The 22491-nt window shown below is 41.6% G+C and overlaps 1 protein-coding gene across 4 annotated transcripts in view; it reads right to left on the reverse strand.

Moving 5' to 3' along the window:
* Positions 1 to 21399, reverse strand: part of LOC119490653 (transmembrane and death domain protein 1-like) — a 28237-nt gene extending 6838 nt beyond the window's left edge. Inside the window, exons 1-5 of one of the 4 annotated variants that reach the window (XM_037774166.1) lie at positions 21267 to 21399; positions 20676 to 20864; positions 19817 to 19936; positions 18826 to 18978; positions 16885 to 17271 (exon numbers count right to left, since the gene is read on the reverse strand). In XM_037774166.1, coding sequence (XP_037630094.1) covers positions 16979 to 17271; positions 18826 to 18978; positions 19817 to 19936; positions 20676 to 20864; positions 21267 to 21333 — 822 coding nt within the window. In that variant the 5' untranslated portion in view covers positions 21334 to 21399 and the 3' untranslated portion in view covers positions 16885 to 16978. Of the gene's footprint in view, positions 1 to 16884; positions 17272 to 18825; positions 18979 to 19741; positions 19937 to 20675; positions 20865 to 21266 lie in introns of those variants that run through there. The other 3 variants (XM_037774165.1, XM_037774168.1, XM_037774167.1) reach the window with 3 other exon arrangements.
* Between the last annotated feature and the right edge of the window lie 1092 nt (positions 21400 to 22491).

Raw genomic sequence — 22491 nt, forward strand, 5'->3', positions numbered from 1 at the left:
TACCAGCAGAGTTTTGCAAGCATGAATGTCATCAGTGAAAGCCAAATAGAAGCTGACAACAGGAAGAGTATTCTGGGCACAAGATCATTGATGAAAGTAGGTTGTTGGAATGTTCCTACAATGTATGAGACCGGAAAGCAAGCACAGATGTTGAGGGAAATTAAGAACTACAAGCTCTACATCCTTGGTATCAGTGAGTGTAGATGGACAGGGTTTGGAAAGAATGTGGCACAATCCGGAGAATCAATCTTGTTTTCTGGAAGAAAGGATGACAAACATCAAGAGGGTGTTGCTATTGCTATTATTCTCAATAAGAAAGCTGCTAAATCCTTGATAGAATACCATCCAGTCAGCGAGAGGATAATAAGAGCACGTCTGAACACCAAGCCAATAAAGACTTCCATCATTCAATGCTATTCCCCAACCAATGATGCAGAGGAAGAGGTGAAACAGGAATTTTACGAGAGGCTACAAGCAGAAATAGAAAGAATCCCAAAGCAAGACCTCACAATTATTATGGGAGACTTAAATCAAAAGTGGGAGGAGATAATTTTGGAAACGAGAGGATAATGGGGAAGCATGGCTGTGGCACTATGAATGAAATGGAGAACACCTTGTGGAATTCTGTGGCCTAAATAACTTTGTGATAGGTGGAACTTTATTCCCACACAAAGATATCCACAAACTGACAAGGGTGTCACCTGGAGGAAGAGACAAGAATCAAATTGATCATATAATGATCAATGGCAAATGGAGAAGGTCTTTGCAAGATGTAAGCGTGAGACAAGGAGCTGATGTAGGAAGTGACCATCATCTCGTTACTGCTAACTTCAGGCTTAAATTGATGAAATCTGTGTCACCACCCAGCAGCAAAAGAAGATTTGACATTGGAAAATTACAGGATGCAAAGGGAAAACAGGACTTCAAGCTGGAACTAAGAAACAGATTTCAAGCTTTAGATAGTTTAAATAGAGAGGATGACAATATAGAAACAGTAAATGATCAGTGGCAACAAGTGCAAGATGTGTACAGAGAGACAAGCGAGAAAGTCTTGGGTTACAAACGACAGGTGCACAAAGAATGGATAACACCTGGAACTTGGAAATTGATAGACAACAGAAAAGACCGGAAAAAGAAAATATGGCAGACACATTCAGAGAGAGTGAAAGAAAGACTCCGAGAACAATATTGTAATGTAACAGAGATGTCAAAAAAGCCTTAAGAAAGGATAGATGAGAGTTTACAGATGGATTAGCTAGAGAGGCTGAGAAGGCAGTTACAGAACAGAAGATGGGGCAGGTCTACCAAATAACGAAGAAACTGTGGAAAGAAAAACAACGGGAGTATGCCAGTAAGAGACAAAGATGGTATAATGTTAACATCAGAAAAGGAACAGCAGCTTAGATGGACGGAACACTTGAAAGAGGTACTCAACAGAGCAGAGCCAGAAACAACAGCAGATATATCCGAAGCTGACAAAGATCTAGAAATCAGCTCCGAGGCACCCTCAAGAGTTGAAATGGAATTAGCCATCAAAAGCTTAAAGAACAACAAAGCTCCAGGAAATGACCAAATATCAGCAGAGCTATTTAAAACCAACACAACCCTCGCGGCTAACATTCTACATCCATTGTTCGAGAAGATATGGCAAAATGACACCATCCCAAATACTTGGCAAGAAGGAACCATCATCAAGCTACCCAAGAAAGGAGACCTAACCAATTGTAACAACTGGAGGGGAATTACATTACTTTCCATCCCAAGCAAAATATTCTGCAAAATATTGATGAACAGAATGAAAACAGCAGTGGACAGTAGGGATGTGTCTGTCGTGAACGAGTCTTTATTAATTCAAGGCAGAATGATAGGACGATCTTCTCCGCGCCACGGGACTGACACAGTTGTGTTATTGATGTCCATGTGACCAATCAGGTGATGACAGACAAGGATCATACCATCAAGCATGGAGGGGCGGGGGTGCGCGGTGCCAGGTACAGAGCAGGAGGGAGAGGAGGAGAGAAAGAGAGAGGAGTGTGGTGCGCGAATAGCAGACAAGATGAGAGACAGTCGGAAACGAAGCAGCATGTAAAATGATGGTATTCTGGAAATGATAAGGCTTAGTATAGTTATATTGAATAATTTAAGTGATATATGTGCACACATACTATTCATAGGTCAAAACTGAGCTAAATTTGACTGAACTATAAAAGGCAGAAGTGGTCAAACGAAGAGCCGTTTGGGAGCTGAAAGAGCCGGCTCTTCTTGGTGAGCTGAGCCAAATGATCTGGCTCACTAAATGAGCTGGAATTCCCATCACTAGTGGACAACATACTAAGGAAAGAGCAGGCAGGATTTAGGAAAGGAAAAAGCTGCAATGACCATATTTCTGTATTAAGAATATCATCTAGCAATGTACAGAGTGGCAGAGACAACTCATCATCAACTTCATTGATTCTGAGAAAGCATTTGATAGCCTCCACAGGGACAGTCTTTGGAAGATTCTCCGACATTATGGAATACCAGCAAAGATAGTATCACTTGTGAAAGTGTTCTACACTGACTTCAGATGCATGGTAGGATGCACAAATGACACCAGCTTCCTTGTTAAATCAGGAGTGAGACAGGGGTGTGTGATGTGGTCCCTGTTGTTCATTGTAGTTGTGGACTGGGTAATGTGAACAACCTTAAACAACTCAAACACTGGCATCAGATGGACCCTCTTTTCCAACTTAGAGGACTTAGACTATGCTGACGACCTCGCTCTCCTATCACATCTACCAAGTCACATGCAAGACAAAACATCTAGACTACAGAAGAATGCAAGCAGCTGGGATTTAAGATCAACATCAAGAAAACAGAAGTCACGTCCCTCAACATGAAAGAACCACCTGTCATAGAGCTAAATGAACAATCACTGACATGTACGTCATCTTTCACATACCTCGGAAGCCGGGTAACATCAGATGGTGGAGCTGACCAAGACATTATGGCCAGATTAGGAAAAGCAAAGACAGCATTTCTAAGACTTGGAAACATCTGGAAGTCGACACATATAACTAGAAACACCAAGATAAAGTTATCCACCAGCTGTGTACTATCTGTCCTTCTATATGGTGCTGAGTGCTGGAGAATGACTGAAAGAGACATACTGCAAGCTTTCCAGTTTTCATAATACTTCCAGAAAGATCATGAGGATATTCTGACCTAGGAAGATTACAAACCATGAACTACACAGAAGGACAGACAGGGTGCTTGGACATGGAAACAATATTGATAAGAAGAAGATGGAGATGGCTTGGACATGTATTAAGGAAACCATCTGATGACATGACAAAAGTGGCATTGCGTTGGACACCAGAGGGAAAACGCAAAAGAGGGAGACCCAAAACAACGTGGAGGCGAACCATCGAAGGAGAAATGAAGAGGAGAGGATACAGCTGGAACAGCATTGAGAAGAAAGCAAACAACAGAGATGAGTGGAGATCCTTAGTCCTTGCCCTATTAGCCACCTGGCGCAACAAGGACTAAGTAAGTAAGTAACTGAAGGACAGTAAAATCTTGAAAAACAAAAAATACGTATTAAATCTTTGGAAAAACATTTTGCATAGCAAAAGTATTGTATAATTTCCTTATAAACGAACGGAAAAAAACTGTATACCAAGACAATAAGTATCCAGGGCGGACTGGGCCTGAAATTCAGCCAATGTTTTGAGATGGAGAGACCTTTTACTGTGAGCGACCAGAGGGCGAGAGCCGAAAAATACAAGTGAAGCGGATGCAGAAAGGGATGCTTTCCTGCTAAATGTGTGTGTGTTGAAAACTTCCACTAGCAGAAATACAAAATGGCTGCAGATGGATAGTGGCGGGTTGTTTTGTTTAATAATAATAAAATGTTTGATTGTTTGAGGGAAGGATTTATGTATTTTAGTAGGCCAGCCTGGAAGTCAGCATCGCACTAGTTCCCTCGACAAAAAGCCAATGGGATTTTTCCATTGGATTTTGGATTATTGCAGAAAATAAACTCTGTGGCAAACAAGCATTTATAATTCTTACACGTTTTGATCAGCAAAATAATCTTCATAAACAAACATCACTTTTATGATTTTTGAAGTGTGAATGCAATCACCAGTAGTGAAAAGCTAACATTAGGCTATAAAAAAAGTACACCACGGTCACAAGACTTCACGTTACTACCACTAAAGTAAAGGCGGACTAGTATTTGGGTGTTGATGTTTTGGGCTCTAATTTAAGCAACCGCCTTTTTTAAGACACCAAAAATCTTCAAAGCTCACGTGTGGGATATTTACTGACTTATTTATGTTGTAGAACAAAACATGAAAATCTATAAGTTTGTGTTAACCACAGCAACGTATTCTCATACAACGGTTCATGTGATATCTTACGAAAAGTTATGTCAAGCAACACATGTCCTTTTCCGCTCGTTACATGCATACAGTCTTTCAAAATAAACTTCCATCTTCACAGGAAACAACTTGGTTAGGTTTAAGCAACAGAAGAACTTAGTTAGGTTTAGGAAAATATTGACTTGGTTAGGTTTAGGCAATGAAACTACTTGGTTAGGTTTAGGAAAAGATTGACTTGGTTAGGTTTAGGCTATGAAACTACTTGGTTAGGTTTAGGAACAGATTGTCTTGGTTAGGTTTAGGCAACAAAATTACTTAGTTTGGTTTAGGAAAAGCTCATGGTTTGGGTTAAAATAACAAATTGGCGTTACTTAAGTACAGATGTAACATAAATAAATTAATGTCTTCTGGTTTCACACTGGACACGAACGGCCTCCTAGGCAAAAGTCTGGTGTTTTTTGACCAACCCATCCACCCGAACAAAAAACCATTGACTTTGAGAGGAGGGAACCGGAATGCTAACTCATTTCCGCATTTTTGGACTCATTCCTGCACCACTCTGTTGTATCTCACATCTGGAATAGACCCACCTATGAGTGCTGGACAACCCTTTGTTACTCCCTGCTCTCATTGCATTTACATTTGTGGTGTATTGCTTTTATTTTTTTTTCATTCATCTAAATTTACTATAGGCCTTTTAATTTGACCTTCTTGATATTGTGCCATATAATTAGTCTTTATCAGTAAAGCTATAGGTAAAAAGAAAACCCTATCTCTTCTGGAGGTCAAATGATGATTACACTGAATATAAAATGCTTCTATTTAAATCCCTTTTCTAAATTAGATGCTGTTATAATGGACTAGCTTCTCAATTCCTGTAATTGCAAGTTCACATAAAAATTAATTTTACACCCCTTGCACATTCATTGACCATGATGGTTTAATTAACAAGGTCCCTTTTAGAAATTTGAGTCGGAGAGATTTATGTATTAAATTTGTTTACACGCCCAGTGGTTTCATACTATTGAGACTAATTGCATGATGTCAGAGGGTATCTCCTCGTTGAGTCACAGGACCTTGTCATTTAGCGCTTGCCTGCTTTTCTGAAGAGCTGTCCCTGAGAAAATATTCAGCTCTGACCTTTCGGAATCAAGATTTAAATGTGGAGGCCTTAAATAAAGAGCCATGAAGCCAAATTTTATTAAAAGACTGTTGCTTAAATGGGCTGTGGGCTTGTAACAGAGAGAGGGAATGTGGATGACAGAGCAACCAAAACCATTTCTGCAAATTTAAATAATGGCTGTTTGACATTGATCAAGCTATAGCAGTCGGTGCTTTGCATATGCATTTCATAGACCTATGTTTGGGGATCTATTCTGCTTAATTAAAAAAACAGTTTGCAGCCAGGGAATCATAAATCTTGATTGTGCAATGTCAGCAAATTGCCTTTGGACAGGGTTTGTTTACAAAGTTGCTGAGGGCAAATCTGACCACTGATAGCTAGTATTAATTAATGTTGCGCATTGTCTCATTCCAGTAGTTCAACAGCAATTAAATGCACCAACAATGGAACATTTCTCTGGTGATTAATTAAGGCATAAAATGATTGAGTCTGCGTCTCTGACTGGAGGATGCTTAATTATTTATAGTTAAACTAAGCCACAACCCTGTGTCTGATGGAAAACACTGCTCAACCTGCTCGGCATTTTTGCTTTTCTCTTTTGCAACTCGTACATTTAACAAGTACTTTTAATTTCACAGTAATATTAAATGTTTATCGATTGATTAAGATATTTAATTGGCATTAATTGCATGATTGTCCATAGTTAAAAGCGATTAATCACACATTTTTGATCTGTTCAAAATGTACCTTAAAGGGAAATTTGCCAATTATTTAATACTCTTATTAAACATGGGAGTGGGCAAATATGCTGCTTTATGCAAATGTATGTATATATTTATTATTGGATATCAACTAACAACACAAAACAATGACAGATATTGTCCAGAAACCCTCACAGGTACTGCATTTAACATAAAACAATATGCTCCAATCATAACATGGCAAACTGCAGCCCAACAGGCAACAACAGCTGTCAGTGTGTCAGTGTGCTGACTTGACTATGACTTGTTCCAAACTGCATGTGATTATCATAAAGTGAGCATGTCTGTAAAGGGGAGACTCGTGGGTACCCATAGAACCCATTTACATTCACTGATCTGGAGGTCAGAGGTCAAGGGACCCCTTTGAAAATAGCCATGCCAGTTTTTCCTTGCCAAAATTTAGCAGAAGTTTGGAGCCTCCTTTGCGACATGCTAGTATGACATGGTTGGTACCAATGGATTCCTTAGGTTTTCTCGGTTCATATGATGCCAGTATCTTCACTCTGGCTTTAAAATGAAGCCCAATAAAACCTTAAAACTTGTGTTAAAGTTGGGGTAAGCAGAATTTTTTTGGCATCGTTGGGCAAAAATCCATAATAACCTTTCAGCATATTGTAATTCAAGTGTTCTGAGAGAAAACTAGACTTCTGCTCCTCCTCATGGCTCTGTTTTCAGGCTTTAAAAAATCTAGCCCGTGACGGGAGACTTTGACCAATCACAGGTCATTTCAGAGAGAGAGCGTTCCTATTGGCTGTGCTCCGGCTGGTGGGCGGTGCTCAGATGTTTCTGAAAACATTTGAGGCAAGAAATGGGCATTACAGTACAGAATCTTGATTCATATTTGATCAGCGCTGCCTAGTTTGACCGTTTGGTCGGTGTTTGCGAGTGGACAGCAGACTCCAGATCAGCTCTAATTGGTTGTTTTCCTCCGGTCTGGGAAGTCTTGCAGATGGAGCACCGGAGGACACAGAGGCACATGATTTTTTCTTTTAGATTACCTGTCTCAGGCACTACTGTCTTGTTTTATAAAATAACGTTTTTTAATCATATTTGCTCCATTTCTACCCACTGCAGCTTTAATATGTTAAAGAAATTTGTGGCGTTAAAAAAAATGTGAGTTAACGCGTTATCATGTTAACTTTGATAGCCCTAATTAAAAGTAATCACTGTGTTGCTTATTTCAAAAGACACTGACCTTTATAGAAAGATCAAAACTACAAACAGAATTTGAAATTGAGGCTGCAGAAAAGCTCCAATCATATATTTTTTATATGTTTGTTTTGTGGGAAACGAAAGAAGGAATAAATTTGAATTTCATGAACAATAACGCAAACCAAAGCTGGCACAAGAAGATAAAGCTGTAGAAAGATAAACAAATTTGACCTTCCTTCTGAACACGCCATCAAGACAAAGATAGATTTTGCAGCTATCGTGTTGGGCAGAGAGTCATCAGCGAGGTGTTTTATCAACCCATCAACTCATTAAACCGAGCGGCAGGTACTGTTTGCTCTCCCGTCTTCTTATTAGATAAAAAGACCTGCAGTGTGATGACTACAGATACTAGCTCCTTACTGAGCCGTTCAGCATCAGCGGGGAAATTAGACAAGACAATGCAAAACAACGCAGTGTGGTGCAACGCTAAGGGAACTCATTAGAACGCTGCGGCATGGGAGGAAGCCGCGTGGTGCTTTGCAACATGTCATCAGGGGTGTTGTGAGTGTTATTACACAATCATAATTTGATAGCTTGTGCACAATTACTTCATTAATTTTAAGAATCTGGCATGATAAACTAAGGACATAAAAGAAGAAAAGCTTTGATGCAGTATGGGGAACCAGTTATTGTTGTATATTTGTCTATTGAATGATCAATTTCAGAGGGGATTGACATTTCATGTTGCCTGGGGATTTTCTCCAAGTCTTTGATCTATTTGATAAGATCTTCATCGACATTGACAGAATGTCAATATAGCTGTGAATATATGGTTATAACCACATGTTTTTGCAGGAGACAGGGTTGTTTGAAGAGATGATTAGACTCGTGCACCATACGAGTAAAAGGCTGCTTGGAAAGTCTACAGGAACCATCAGTTTCACTTCACTTTTCGACATACTATAAAAGTCAGGCTTGAAGAATTGAAGCGTCAGGAATGTGGCTCAGCTGACACTCCAATCAGATATAGAGACAAAGAGCAGCCGTGTCTGAGCGTCTACAAATGTCTGTCAGGCAGAGCAGGCTGAGACCATTAACCACACAAGCATTAGTGAAATTACCTCCCGCTCCAACTGCTTAAATATATCAGAATCATTAACACAAACATTTGCAAATTAGCTTTCCAGCGAGCTCAACATGAAAGCGCTGCATCCATTTACAGTCCTCCATATGGTACTCAGTCATTTCAAAGCTTACACACTGAAAGTAAGGGGAAAGGTGGAAGAGAGAGAGAAAATGGTGGGTTTGAATAGAAGTGTTTTTCACTGAAATTGTGGTTCAGACCAGTTTGATTCGCTCTCTCGTTGTCTGGTGTCCCATGGGTGCCTCTGTCTGCAGAGCACCTGTCTGAAGCTCAGAGGAGGAATCTCTGCTTTTATCTACAATAAACAGACAACCCAGGCAGCCATTATCCAAAGGCCTTTATTGCTTTTGTTTACCTCTCTATTATGACGCACCTTTCATCGGGGGAATTCAACTGTGCTGCTGATTTGTTAACTCTTTCAAATTGGAGCTAAATTAAATTGACACAAAGCCTGTTGCCTTGACTTTGAACAGTGTGTCATGATATTATAAAACATGAATATATTGCATGCTTTAAGCTCAACACAATGTGCCTTATGCAGTGGGTAACTCCGGGGTCTGAAAAGTGAAGCCAATGCAGGAGTGCCTTAAACTGTCATTCTTTCTAATAGCCAGCAGGGGGCGACTCCTCTGGTTGTATAGAAGTCTATGAGAAAATGAGCCTACTTCTCACTTGATTTATTACCTCAGTAAACATTGTAAACATGAGTTTATGGTTTCAATCACTAGTTTCAAGTCTTCTTCAATACAGCATGATGTTCATTTAGTAAATGATGGTCCCATTTAGAGTCAGATAGACCATAAAGCAGGGAATGCTTTAGGACGGGGCTACCACAACGTTGTCCGTTCTGGACCCTTCTTAACCCTTTCACAGTGTGTTTTCAGTTCATGAAAGTTAATTATAACCTTTTTGGATGCCTGAAAATGTCTTACTCAGCATGTACTTAGCTCCACCCTCTTGTGTCACTTCTGGTTGAAAAAAAAACATGGCGACATTCGACATTCAGACATCTTTGCTTCACTTTTGAAGAAGGACGTTTGCAATCCAAATGTTTTTAGTTGCACATCTACATGCACACAAGTACCCGAGACATTACACTCACAGCTTTGGCCTTTTAACCATATTTAGGCTGATGAAGCATTTTCCCGTTATTGTGACAACAGCCCTTCTTGGTGATTCAGTGTGCCTTGCTCTCTTCAAACAGCTGTCTAACTGCACCACATTATGACCATCTACTCTCCTCTCTCTTTCATTTAACAACTACAAATCTTCATGGTATAACCGTCCACAGCTGCTCTTTGAGGCAAAGCAATACAAAACTATCCAGCCAACCCAATCTAGGCGTATAAATAGCAAGAAATTACAAGGACATTCTGCTTGTCATGAGGATGCATTTTAGGCTTTTCACGTGTCATTTGTACGCCACACAATAAAACTACTGTAATGTCTGCAGTAGGTTTAGGCACAAAAGCAGTTAGTTGGGTTTAGGGAAAATGTCATGGCTGGGCTTAAAATAAGTAAAATATGTACGGAAACATAACATAGGTATGTAAAACACGTCACTAATGTAACTTACAAAACAAAACACCCGTCTCCTGGTTGAAACGAGGATCTTATATTGATGTTTAAAAGTCTTGTGTCGGTCAGGGCCGTTGGCGTTCGATACCGCCGCACAAGGCATCTCTTAGCACCAGTATGAAATGCATCAGGCGTTCTATTAACTGCAATGTAAACCCATATGTGGCAACAGTAAACACTCAGAGAAAGTGCACACAGGAATGTGGTGATGTAGTGTAAAGAGCGAAAAGACACACCAGGCGGGCGGGAGGGTCATGGATGGTCGAATAAACACAAGGCTTTTATCCAGTAGACCGCTGTTTGTGGAAAAAGCAAGAATGGTGTTGTTATTGCACCCTAGATGCCTTGCGAATTATTGTGCCATTCATATGCCTTTTCATGCAACTGGGCTGATCGAGTAAATGTCAGTTTGGAAAATATACTTGTGTAAAAGTGAATTACTGCCTCGCTGTTGTATGACTGCCAACCAGTCAAGTCGCAGTTTACATCCATGTTTGTCCAAAATGCCATCGCTTCATCAATTAATCCTATTATATCTTTGTGTGAAATTGTCATAATTAGCATATGATTTATTGTGTTATGGCCAAACACGTGTTTTATGACGTCACAGTGAACACCACCAAATTCTTATCAGTTCATCCTTGAGTTCATGTGGATGTTTGTACCAGATATAATACAATTCACTCCAGGCGGTCCTGAGATGTTGCTTTCACGAGACTGGGATGGACGTCACAGTGACCTTGACTTTTGACCTTTGACCACCAAAATGTAATCAATTCATCCTTAAGTCCAGGTAGATGTTTGTGCCAAATTTGAAGAAATTCGCTCAAGGTGTTCCTGAGCTATCGCGTTCACAAGACTGGTCAGGATGTACTTAGGTCAGGACGTACTTAGGTCTGGATGGACGGACAGACGAATGGACAACCCAAAAACATAATGCCTCTGGCATCAGCTCGTGCCGGCGCGGAAGCATAAAAAAATGTTACTCATTAAATATATTCCATTACTTGGGCTATTACAGCAGAAATAATCTTCTCATACTCTACCTGAGAATGTGAATCCAGAGTGACTTTTACTGCTCAGTGTCTCACTTTGATACAATGTAAATATATATAAGTATTCACATTATTTTCTATTTTAACAGCATGCAGATTTATTACAGCCATTCAAAACTGATCATAAGTAGAGTTAAAATACAATTCTCAACCCTCATTTCATTAATTGTGTTGTCTGCTGTAATGACCTGTCGTGACCACAGGATGGCACTGTGGCTTTATCTGTATACCCACAGAGCCGCTCTCCTCTGATCAGCAGGAAGAACTTTGAAGAAGTCTCAGATTCCCCCAAGGAAACCATGAAAGACAAAGTTGTGAGAGCTGGAGCCGAGGCGATTAAGAAAAAAAGAAAAAAACGTATGACTGTAAAAGAGCTGGTGTTGTGATCTTGTTTCCTGTGATCCATAGATATTGAGCAAAGGGAGAGTGATGGTTGAGTGGGGACTGCAGCACCTCAGTGGCCCCGTAGATGAATGAAGATGCAAATGGAGGGAGGGGGGGAAGTTAAAGCCTTCAGTGACACTAAGCACACCCCAGAGGCCCCGATGCAGAACGCTCAGCCTCAGCACATCAAGGACACAGCCTCTCTGTCTGAGCGCCCCCTTGGCACGCATCACGTCCCGTCCATCTCCATTTTCATCCAGACAAACACTTGACTCCTTTCGCTGAGCCGAGCCAACCACAAGAGACAGATGTGCCCTCCGCAGACAATCCAGTTTGATAAGCTGCTGTGCTGCTCCACAAACTGTTAAATAACCCAAAAGAAACCACCGGAATAAAAAAGAAAAAGCCCTGTTTTACATGAGAATGGATACGCCTGGAAACCGTACCCTCGTACGTTGGCTTCGCCTTGGCTGTAAATGTCAATTTCATGTCAGATTCTTTCTCTATTCATCCATGACGTCTGTGATTGCTTCATCCCTTTGCATGAGAATGGCTTGAAATGAACGTCGGCCTATTCTGGTGCTCATTTTCAGCGCCATGTGAATGAAATGCATCTTAAAGGGCCCTGGTTGGAAGCAGACAATCACATGATCAGGCTCGGCTCTATAGAATATGAAATTGTGCGCTGTGCTGTATATTTCTAAAGTTATGCAGTGTGCCTCAACAGGCTCGAGGTGTTTTTATAGTTTTTCTTTATCCGCTAAGAGCAGCTTCCCCTGCGGGACCTTGGCTATGCTAAGGAATGTCACAACCATGATGCAGGCCCCGTGTGGCATGTTGTTTCTGTGAGTCATTCAGGCATACAGTACTCTGGCTTTCCTCTCCACTGCTTACAGAAATACAGGTGAGCCCACAGCAGGTGAACCTGTCATAGTCAGCACCTGCGGGATCCTAACAGCCAGCAGGGGAAAACTGAAGGACAGAGGAAGTTTTGTTGTGAAGAGTTCTGCTGTGCCACCTGGGAAGTTTAGTATTGAAGGTGAAACACAATGTTGTCCTGAAGGCACATGGGGAGAAAGACAAACCTTACATGCCAAATATGCAAACATTAGGGCTGGCAAAGTTAACGCGTTAACGCAAATTCATTTTAACGCCACTAATTTCTTTAACGCATTAACGCAACTTGCGATTTTTAGGTTGTAGCGGCTCAGTTTTGAAGCTAGTGAAGATACTGGCATCATATGAAACTAGAAAAATCAAAGGAATCCATCGGTACCAACCATGTTATACTAGCTTGTCGTGAAAGAGTCTAAATAACGCTCCAAAGTTGGAAAAACTGTCATGTCCATTTTCAAAGGGGTCTCTTGACCTCTGACCTCCAGATCTGTGAATGTAAATGGGTTCTATATGTACCCACGAGTCTCCCCTTTACAGACATGCCCACTTCATGATAATCACATGCAGTTTGGGGCAAATCATAGTCAAGTCAGCAAACTGACACACTGACATGACATGACATGACTTTAAAAGCAGATCACAGCTCCCAGCTGGCGGTACCGTGAGGTGGTCGGCTTATTATTAACACGGTGTATTTCTGTGTAACGTATCGGCGGATGCCTCTCTCATTCTGTCTTTCTGTCATTCTGTCATTCTTGTCTTTCATCCCGTCATCTACCGTTTTTTTCTTTCTCACCGCGGACAGTCATCAACGCGTCATCTGTTACACTGCTCATGTGTTATCCCCTGTGGTCTTCATGCTCAGACTGATCAGAATTCTTAAAAAAAATCCTGATTCCGGATCATGATCCGGATCGCCACCAAAATCTAATGGATTGTTCGTTGTGCTACACCCCACCCCTCCAAAAAATGTAATTCAAATCCATCACAAACTTTTCGAGTAATCCTGCTAACAGACAGGCAGGCAGGCAGGCAGGCAGACAGACAGACAGGCAGGCAGGCAGGCAGGCAGGCAGGCAGGCAGGCAGGCAGGCAGGCAGGCAGGCAGGCAGACAGACAGACAGACAGACAGACAGAAAGACAGACAGGCAGGCAGGCAGGCAGGCAGGCAGGCAGGCAGGCAGACAGACAGACAGACAGACAGAAAGGCAGGCAGGCAGGCAGAAAGACAGGCAGGCAGGCAGGCAGGCAGACAGACAGACAGACAGACAGAAGGCAGGCAGGCAGGCAGGCAGGCAGGCAGAAAGACAGGCAGGCAGGCAGGCAGGCAGACAGACAGACAGACAGACAGAAAGACAGGCAGGCAGGCAGGCAGGCAGGCAGGCAGGCAGGCAGACAGACAGACAACAACAAACCAATGCCGGTGAAAGCAATACAATCAAACTGATTTTGTCACTGATGCTTGCTTGCCTCGCATGCTGTTTGGAGGGTGTAATATGAAGCTACACACATCTCAATACATTAGACCAGCCATTCTCAACCAGTGTGCCGCAGAGCGCCATCTAGTGTGCCGCGGAGGCAGTGGTACTAGATTATTTTTTTATTATTATTTAGCAAAGTGAACAGGTAAAACCTAAAGGAGGTAAGATGCCAGCTGCCGTAAAACCAAAGCCTATTGAAGGAGGCTGAGACACGGGCGGACACGGGTCTTGTATTGGGTATAACACATGCGCAGTGTAACTGGAGCTGCGGTCGTGCGTTGCGATTGGCTCAATTTCGGCGAGTGCAGAGCAGATATTACTGCGCATGTGCGGTACCCCGAAGGCGCGTTGATTAAGTGTGACCCAACCTCCTTCAATAGGCCTTGTGTAAAACACCAAACATCATCAGGTAGAGACAAAGGTGTTTGCCACTGTTAGCTGGCTAACGTTCTCGGATGCAATGAGACAAAATGGATCGGTTTTTAAAGCGAAAAAGTGATGTGGGAGACAACCCTGCGCCAGTAAAAGCTCCGAAGCGTGTGGTGAGGAAATATGAGAAGTGCACACATTTCTGGAAGAGCAGCACTCCCCTCTTGCTGAGCATTACACTGATGGTAACATTTGTGCAAAACTGGCCTACTTATCAGATATATTTGACCAGTTAAATCAGCTCAATATATCAATGCAAGGCAGAAACAGCACAGTGTTTTTGGTTTCAGACAAAATTGAGGGCTTCAAGAAAAAACTTATTCTGTGGAACAGAAGAGTCAAGGAGGGACGATTTGATGTGTTTTCACTCCTAAGTGAAACTTTGGAAGCCACTCCTCATGTCAACATATCCAGTGTTATAACCCAGCATTTGACTCAGTTGTCAGGAAAGTTTACAGACTACTTCCCAGAAGATGCACGAGATGGAAACCTTTGGATTTTGGACCCTTTTTCTGTGGATCCTGCTTCAGAAGACATAGCTCTCTCCACTGTGTTGGAAAATGAACTGATGGAACTATCAGCAGACAGCAGCCTGAAGCTTCAGCTCACACAAGTAGACCTTGCTTCATTCTGGATACTGGCTGCCAGTCAATATCCCGCTCTGTCAAAACGGGCAATCAAATTTCTGTTGCCTTTCACCACCACCTATTTATGTGAGTCAGGGTTTTCCATTGTGACTGTCACAAAATCAAAGGCAAGGAACAAACTGAAAGCAACTTTGAATGCTACTCTGCGTGTCAGCCTCTCACCCATCCCACCACGACTTGATCTCATTATTTCCCAGAGGCAAGCTCAAGTGTCTCACTGAGGGTAAGCAGAATATGTATTTTGGTCATTACAGCTGACAGTGGCATAACACATATCTACATCCCAGTTTATTATTTGTTGTATAAACATGTTAGGTTTTTTACTCATTTATTTGGGAAGGTGGTCCTCGGAAATCTTTTGACAATCACAAGTGGGCCTTTAGTTGCAAAAGGTTGAGAACCCCTGCATTAGACCTCTCTGTGTTGTACACATTACATTCCCTCTAGATTTTGTTTTCATGAACCCCCAACCTTAAAGTTCAAACTGCGCCTATGGTTGTTAATTGATTTCCAATAATAAATATATACATATACATTTGCATAAAGTAGCATATTTGCCCACTTCCATGTTGACAAGAGTTTTAAATACTTGACAAATTTCCCTTTAAGGTACATTTGGAACAGATAAAAAATGTGCTATTAATTTGAGATTAATTGCGATTAAATATGGACAATCAATATTTTAGCAATTAAATATTTGAATCGATTGGCAGCCCTAGTAAACATTATTATTAAGTAGTACGCATGGGCATATGCATTCGATTATTAATGAAAAATAGCAAGTAGTATAATACGAATATGGAAGAACATGCAGTATGTGTCAGATTATTTAAGTCATTATTTAGGTAATAAGTCAAAACTCTAATCCAGGATGCCCTTTTGGCCTTTTAGAGCGTTGCTCATGCAGTTCTGCTTGGCACTATAATTTCTTTAAATGCTGATTTATGAACTAATTGTCTGTAATTGCTGCTTAGTGCCACTGTTAATCCAAGCTGTCTGCCTCCTGAAGCACATTAGGCCAGATTTGTATAATGAAGTAATTAGTTCAATTACGAAGAAGAAAGTAGGGATGGCGTAAGAAACTGGGAAGCAGAAGCTAGAAAGCGCCCCAGTGCCACGAGCGTGTTTTCTGTCTCGCTATTGTGAAACAGCAGAATATGTGAAAACAGCCTCGTTGTGAGCAAATGATTTTCTTAATTAACAAAACAAAGTTAATTTGAATCTTCTAATATGTCTTCTGTTAGGTTTCTGATGCCAGTTTCTGGACCGCCTTCGCTGCAGCATCTCACATATCAAGTTATTTCAGCTTGCTAACAATCCTCGCTACTTCACACGTTCAAAAAAATATAGCTTTTCTATTTGGCTTCTGTCACCCACCAGAAGCTGCCATCACAACCAAGAGTGCTCCATTGTCTGCTAGCATTGTCATTGTTATTAGTCTTTTTGGATTGCCTGTGGAGGTATCGGCAGGCTCCGGGGGAAGCAGGCGCCAGGCTGGATAATTAGTTGTTCTCCGATGCCAGACGGGCACGTTGCCGTCACTTGGAGGGGAAATGGAAAGTGGCATCACTATCGCAGTAACACCGGAACAACCTTTGGTGTGAGGGCTGGGTTCCAGCGCATCTGTCACACCACTAGTCATCTACCCACTGGCAAGACAATAATGCTTACCAGTCTAGCGACACACAGCATGGATAATTACTTTATCTGAAACGGCATTATTCTTGTCATGTTTGTCATAATTAGTCGTGGTGCGGTGGAATCGATATTGAGTTTTTGTGTTGGCTTGGCTGATTATTGTGGACAAAGAGATTGGAAGATTTTGGCATTTTAAATCTTCCATGGAAAGAGACATCTGAGAAACAAACAGAATGTCTATTTTGCCTTTATTTATGTATGTATACTAGTTGTACATGCACTAAATTTGTTAAAATTCACTTTATTTTTAAGGCTTCTTGACCATTTAAACCCCTAAGCTGCTTATATTTTCGATTATCCCAGAAGCTGCATCTTCCAACACTGCATCTCCAACCCTGAGATTGCTCCTGGTGACCCTGGGGTGACGGCTCTGCTGGTTACCACTGGAGACGTGTATGATGACGAGGAGTATAGCGACGCCAGTGAGCAAGGTGCCTCCGAAGCCCAGCAGGATGCCATACAAGAGGGGCAGAGCTACATCCAAAGGCCCCTTCTGGTACAGAGCGACGGGGGCCCGCTCCACGATCAGATCCAGGTCACGCCATGTCAGATCCCTCACTAACACACAAACAGGACAGATACACTAACCATCTCAAAGGACTGTGGGAGTATTTTTGTCAAGTTTTAACTTGAACGAAACACCCGAGAGAATACAAAAAAAGAAAGAAATGGACAGGTGATAATTACATTTTTGAATTTTGAGGCGTACTGGGAAATACTCCTCATACAGTGAGAGTGTTGATGTTGAGAAGTAATGAGTTGGAAGCATGCCCACGGCCACCAAATCTAATCCGGCATCTCTTCTAAACACTTAATAGATTCAGGGTTCAGTGGAACATTATATAATTTGTCATTCAGACAGTCTCCAGAGGGATAACCCAAAAATCCTCTCTTGACATCAATAGCAGAAGATATTTGGGCATGTTAAGGCTCAGTTCTCTATCTCCATCACTAATTCTATTTCATAGTGTGTCAAACTATTGCCGGGTACATACCACACGAGAATCAGGTCGATTTTGGGCCTGATTCCCCCCTCCCGACGATCGTCAGCAAAGCCCTGATTTGTTTGATGGTTCTAAATATGATCTTTCCAGATATTCCTGTGGTGTGAGGTATGTTAACAGTGTTTTTTACTTCCCCCAATCGGCTTGGAGGTCTATCCTGGCCACACCAATCTCAGATCGTAAACATTAATCATTTCAATATTTACGATCGGATGGACGGTCGAGGACGGTCGATGATGCAGTCACGTGGGAAAGAACGAAAGAATGATAACCAATTGAGGACCAAGCTGACTGAAACGGAAGGACAACAACTGTCATCATGGCTAATGCAAAACACAAAGCATAAAGTAGCAGTAAGATGGACCTCAGAAATGGAGGACCAACTTGTTGATTTGTGAACGTGAGTGGTTATTTAATATAGGTGTGTTCCGATCGCCGAGTAGTTCCCTGTGAAGTGGACTGCACAGGCTGTTCAGCCATGCTAAGTAAGATTCCAAACCGTAGGGAGTAAGAATGCTCAGTTCAAAGGGAACTTTGAGCTGTGTAGGGAAGAACTGAACAACTGCTCTTCACTTCACTGCAGGTTGACAAGCAAGATTACCCATCAGTCATTGCACCTCGCTGGAGCACTAGCATATAGCTATAGCATATAGCTATACTAGCCACTAATGTTAGCTGCTGTAGCACTCATGTCGCAGCTGGCTTTGTGTTCTGGAGACGTCGCTGTTCGCCGAGTATTGCTGAGTTTAACGATAATGTTATTAATATCTAACTATTAATTCAGCATCCCGGCAGGAGGTATTCAATATTTAATTTCAGCAGTGTAAAATGTCCACAGTGGCAGCAACAGGTATCTGAGGTGTTCACGTTACCAACTCACAGAGGAAGTGATGTCTGTGTTGGTGACTTTGCAGGGTGTTTCGAATGGAGGAATTTAGTTTGGCCTTAGCGTTGCTCATCACACACTATAGGAACAAAACTATTCAATTTAACATAACATGTCGTTATGTGTGGGGTCTCTCACATTTTCAAAATCTGTTAAGATCTGAAAAATCTTTTAGTGTGGGCCAGCCTTAATGTGACTCTTTCAAGCTTTAACATAAATTACCTCTTCTTTTTCTGAGCGTCTGGCCTTCACGCGGTTTCTCCTTGGTGTCGGGTTGTTCTAGCGGGAAGTTTAAAGAGTTGACATATTTGTGATATTCTTCAACGTAGCGTTTCAGGTTCAAGGCTTTTTCCTGGTTGATGTTCTTCCCTACTTCTGTAAAAACACAAGCATAGGTATCTCTCTGTCACTTCAAATGCCAAAAGAGTATGCATTTCATCCTATAAAAGATCGTACATTTGAATTTAATTGTTGTTTTCTCGCCCAGAACATAATTAGTTCTGGCAGGAGAGCAACTGCCATCCTTCGGTTCAGAATAAAACAAAATGAACCGCTCAAGTTCCTACATATAAGTAGATCTCTTCAGAACTGCAATCAAGTGTACGATAATTGCTGCATTCTGCATCCACAGTCTTTTTTCATCAAAGCCACCACTGCACCCCCCCCCCCCCCCCCCTTCACCCCCCCTCTCCATGTCTTATAACTCATCTCTTCCCATCCTCTCCTTGTCATTTTTTTTTTTTTCCCTCCAAAGCTGCTGATGAAAGGAGCAGATGGTTTGTTCTGTGGCTGGTGTCATCTCCACTGAGTCCTCTGTCAGATCATTTACACCTCCTCCTATCCAACGCCACTCGGCTGCGGCGTTGTGTGCACACCGGACTGCAACACATGCCAGAGACTGGCAGTGTGCAAAATATGCCACTTATGAAGTTCCAATTAAAACAAATCTCAAAGTAATGAAGCAATTACGCGCTGTTGTTAAAGTCTCGAGGAGGCCTTCTTGACCGAAATAAACCAATTTTGATAATACACCGACGTGTACCCAAATGAGGCTTTGTTCCAATTTCTTTTTGTCAAGGGACATGCTGAGACAACACTGTACATAAAGAGTGAACTATTTTCATTTGAAACCCATTACCTTTGTAGCACCACACAGAATTATTCAGTGCTACAGGAGGCACAAGTGTTCTTTCTGTCTCCATTTGTTTCTCACCGATGGCAATGTCTGTTCTGCCGATGTGCTGCAAGGCGCGGGAAAGCCTGTCGTAGTAGGTCTGCTTGCCGAACCTCAGCATCCAGGCTGTCAGGGCCGTCCGGCACCACTCCTCACTATCTGGTAAACACAAAACATATGGCCCTCAGACAGGCAGGTCCCTGACTGTCAGCTCACTGGCAGGAAGTCCCCAAGCTGAGCTGGACATGTGAGAAACAGACAGGTCCCAGGGCGGCTTTCATTTCTACCTTATTACAGCCAACAGCATGTAACTCTTAAAGGATAGGTTCACATTTTGCCAAGTCCATCTCTTAAATCCGAGGCCTCTGGCTCAGGCCTTTGCTCGAAAATGACATAACCAAAATGAATAGTGTATCTTTGCAATAGGGCTGGACAATTTAGAAAAAATATCTAAAAGGGCTGTCAAAGTTAACGCGATAATAACGCGGCCACTTATTTCTTTAACGCATTAGCGCAACTTGCGATCTTTAGGTTGTAGCAGCTCAGTTTTAAAGCTAGAGTGAAGATACTGGCATCATGTGAAACTAGAAACCCTAATGAATCCATTGGTACCAACTAACCGTATGCTACATTTTTGCAAGAAAAAAATGTCATGCCATGTTATGATTTGAGCATTTGTTATGCTAAATGCAGTACCTGTGAGGGTTTCTGGTGTCTGTTGCACTGCACGGTATGTAAAAACTCTCTTTTTGCTTTATTTGTGTGTGTTTGTGGGTTGCCGTCAAGTTTATATTGTTACATTACATTTTTTTGCAAGTTATTTTACTTTTACTTGAGACATTACATTAGACGTCTAGTGCCAAAGACGTGTTTCGGATGAAGATGATAGGCCACTAACCGGCAGCAGCAGAGGAGTCTCTCTTGGCTCGCTTAAGATCGAGTTGATTTTTTTCAGGTGAAAGGCGCTCAAGGTGCTGGACGATGTTTTCCTCCGGGTGAGAGAGGGCGAACAGAAGGTCCTTGCACTCCTGAGACGTCAGCATCTCCACTAAACGCTCCAGCTGATGGACCCCGATGTCTTCTGCCACTGAACAGCCATAACACACACTAATTACAATAAGTGCTGTAATAACTCCAGAAAGAACACCAGTTTAGCCAACAGGCAACAGGACCAAGGCTTGTACTCAACCGTCACATGAAGGCATGACAGTACACTGTAAATTCCAGTTAATGAAGCGTAATGCTGACACTTCACAACATTTCTGCAGCATGCTTGTGCTTTCAATTAGCAAGTGCTGCTTGTGTGGCGTGAAACTGTCATATTACCCTCCTCAGCTGCTTAAAATAGAAACTGAATAATCAACATTTCACGAACACAGAGAGCAATCAGCAATTTCTGTCTCACTGTGAGTGTCTTCAGTTGAATTCTTACAACGTGCTGACTGCTGATGTAACTGCACCTGCCACCCGTAGGAACATTTGCTCTCACCTGTGTCCTCTCCGAGTGTTGAACTCAGACGTAGAAAGAAGAACAGACAGAGTTTCCAGACTTTCATGTCAGCTGAAGTAGTATAGACTCAGTATGTGCTGCTAACAATATATGAAGTTTATTTTCAAAACTTATAAATGATCTAGAATGTGTTGAATTGTAAACAGATTAGCATTCTTTGCCTTTTTTGGAACAGCCAATCACCATGCAAGAGACATTAATGCCATTAAGAAGATGTTTATGGATGATTTTTTCCGCACAATTTCTAAATGATAGAAGTATCAGAAAGTTTAGGAAGATTTATGAGGGCTGCAACGATTCTTCTCCTTACTGATTAATCAACCATTTCTGGTTAGTAAAGTAATTGTTTAGTTGATAAAAATAATACAAAAATCCCATTAAAAGATCTGATCTTTCAAAGTGCTTATTTCAAATTTCTTTATTCATCATATGCACAACAATTACAGCAAGCAGTCGTTGGCAATGAAAATCTTGAGTCTCAGGTACCCTTCAACAATGCTCATTCAAAATATCTATAAAAAAAAAAACAAGTAAAAGAAAAATGTGAATGAAAGACATAAAGTAGTGCAAGTTAAACAAATTAATATAAATTGATCACACATTTTTTATCTGTTCAAAATTTACCTTAAAAGGAGATTTGTCAAGTATTTAATACTCTCATCAACATGGGAGTGGACAAAGATGTTTGCTTTATGCAAATGTATGTATATATTTATTATTGTAAATCAATTAACAACACAAAACAATGACAGATGTTGTCCAGAAACCCTCACAGGTACTGCATTCTGCATAAAACAATATGCTCAAATCATAACATGGCAAACTGCAGCCCAACAGGCAACAACAGCTGTCAGTGTGTCAGTGTGCTGACTTGACTATGACTTGCCCCAAACTGCATGTGATTATCATAACGTGGGCATGTCTGTAAAGGGGAGACTCGTGGGTACCCAGAGAACCCATTCACATATCTTGAGGTCAGAGGTCAAGGGACCCCTTTGAAAATGGCCATGCCAGTTTTTCCTCACCAAAATTTAGCATAAGTTTGGAGCGTCATTTAGCCTCCTTCGCAACAAGCTAGTATGACATGGTTGGTACTGATGGATTCATTAGGTTTTGCAGTTTCATATGATGCCATATCTTCACTCTACCTTTAAAGCTGAGCTACAACCTAAGCATTGCATGTTGCGTTAATGCGTTAAAGGAA

This window comes from Sebastes umbrosus, chromosome 6 (genome assembly GCF_015220745.1).
Source record: "Sebastes umbrosus isolate fSebUmb1 chromosome 6, fSebUmb1.pri, whole genome shotgun sequence".
In the NCBI taxonomy this organism is placed as follows: Eukaryota; Metazoa; Chordata; class Actinopteri; order Perciformes; family Sebastidae; genus Sebastes; species Sebastes umbrosus.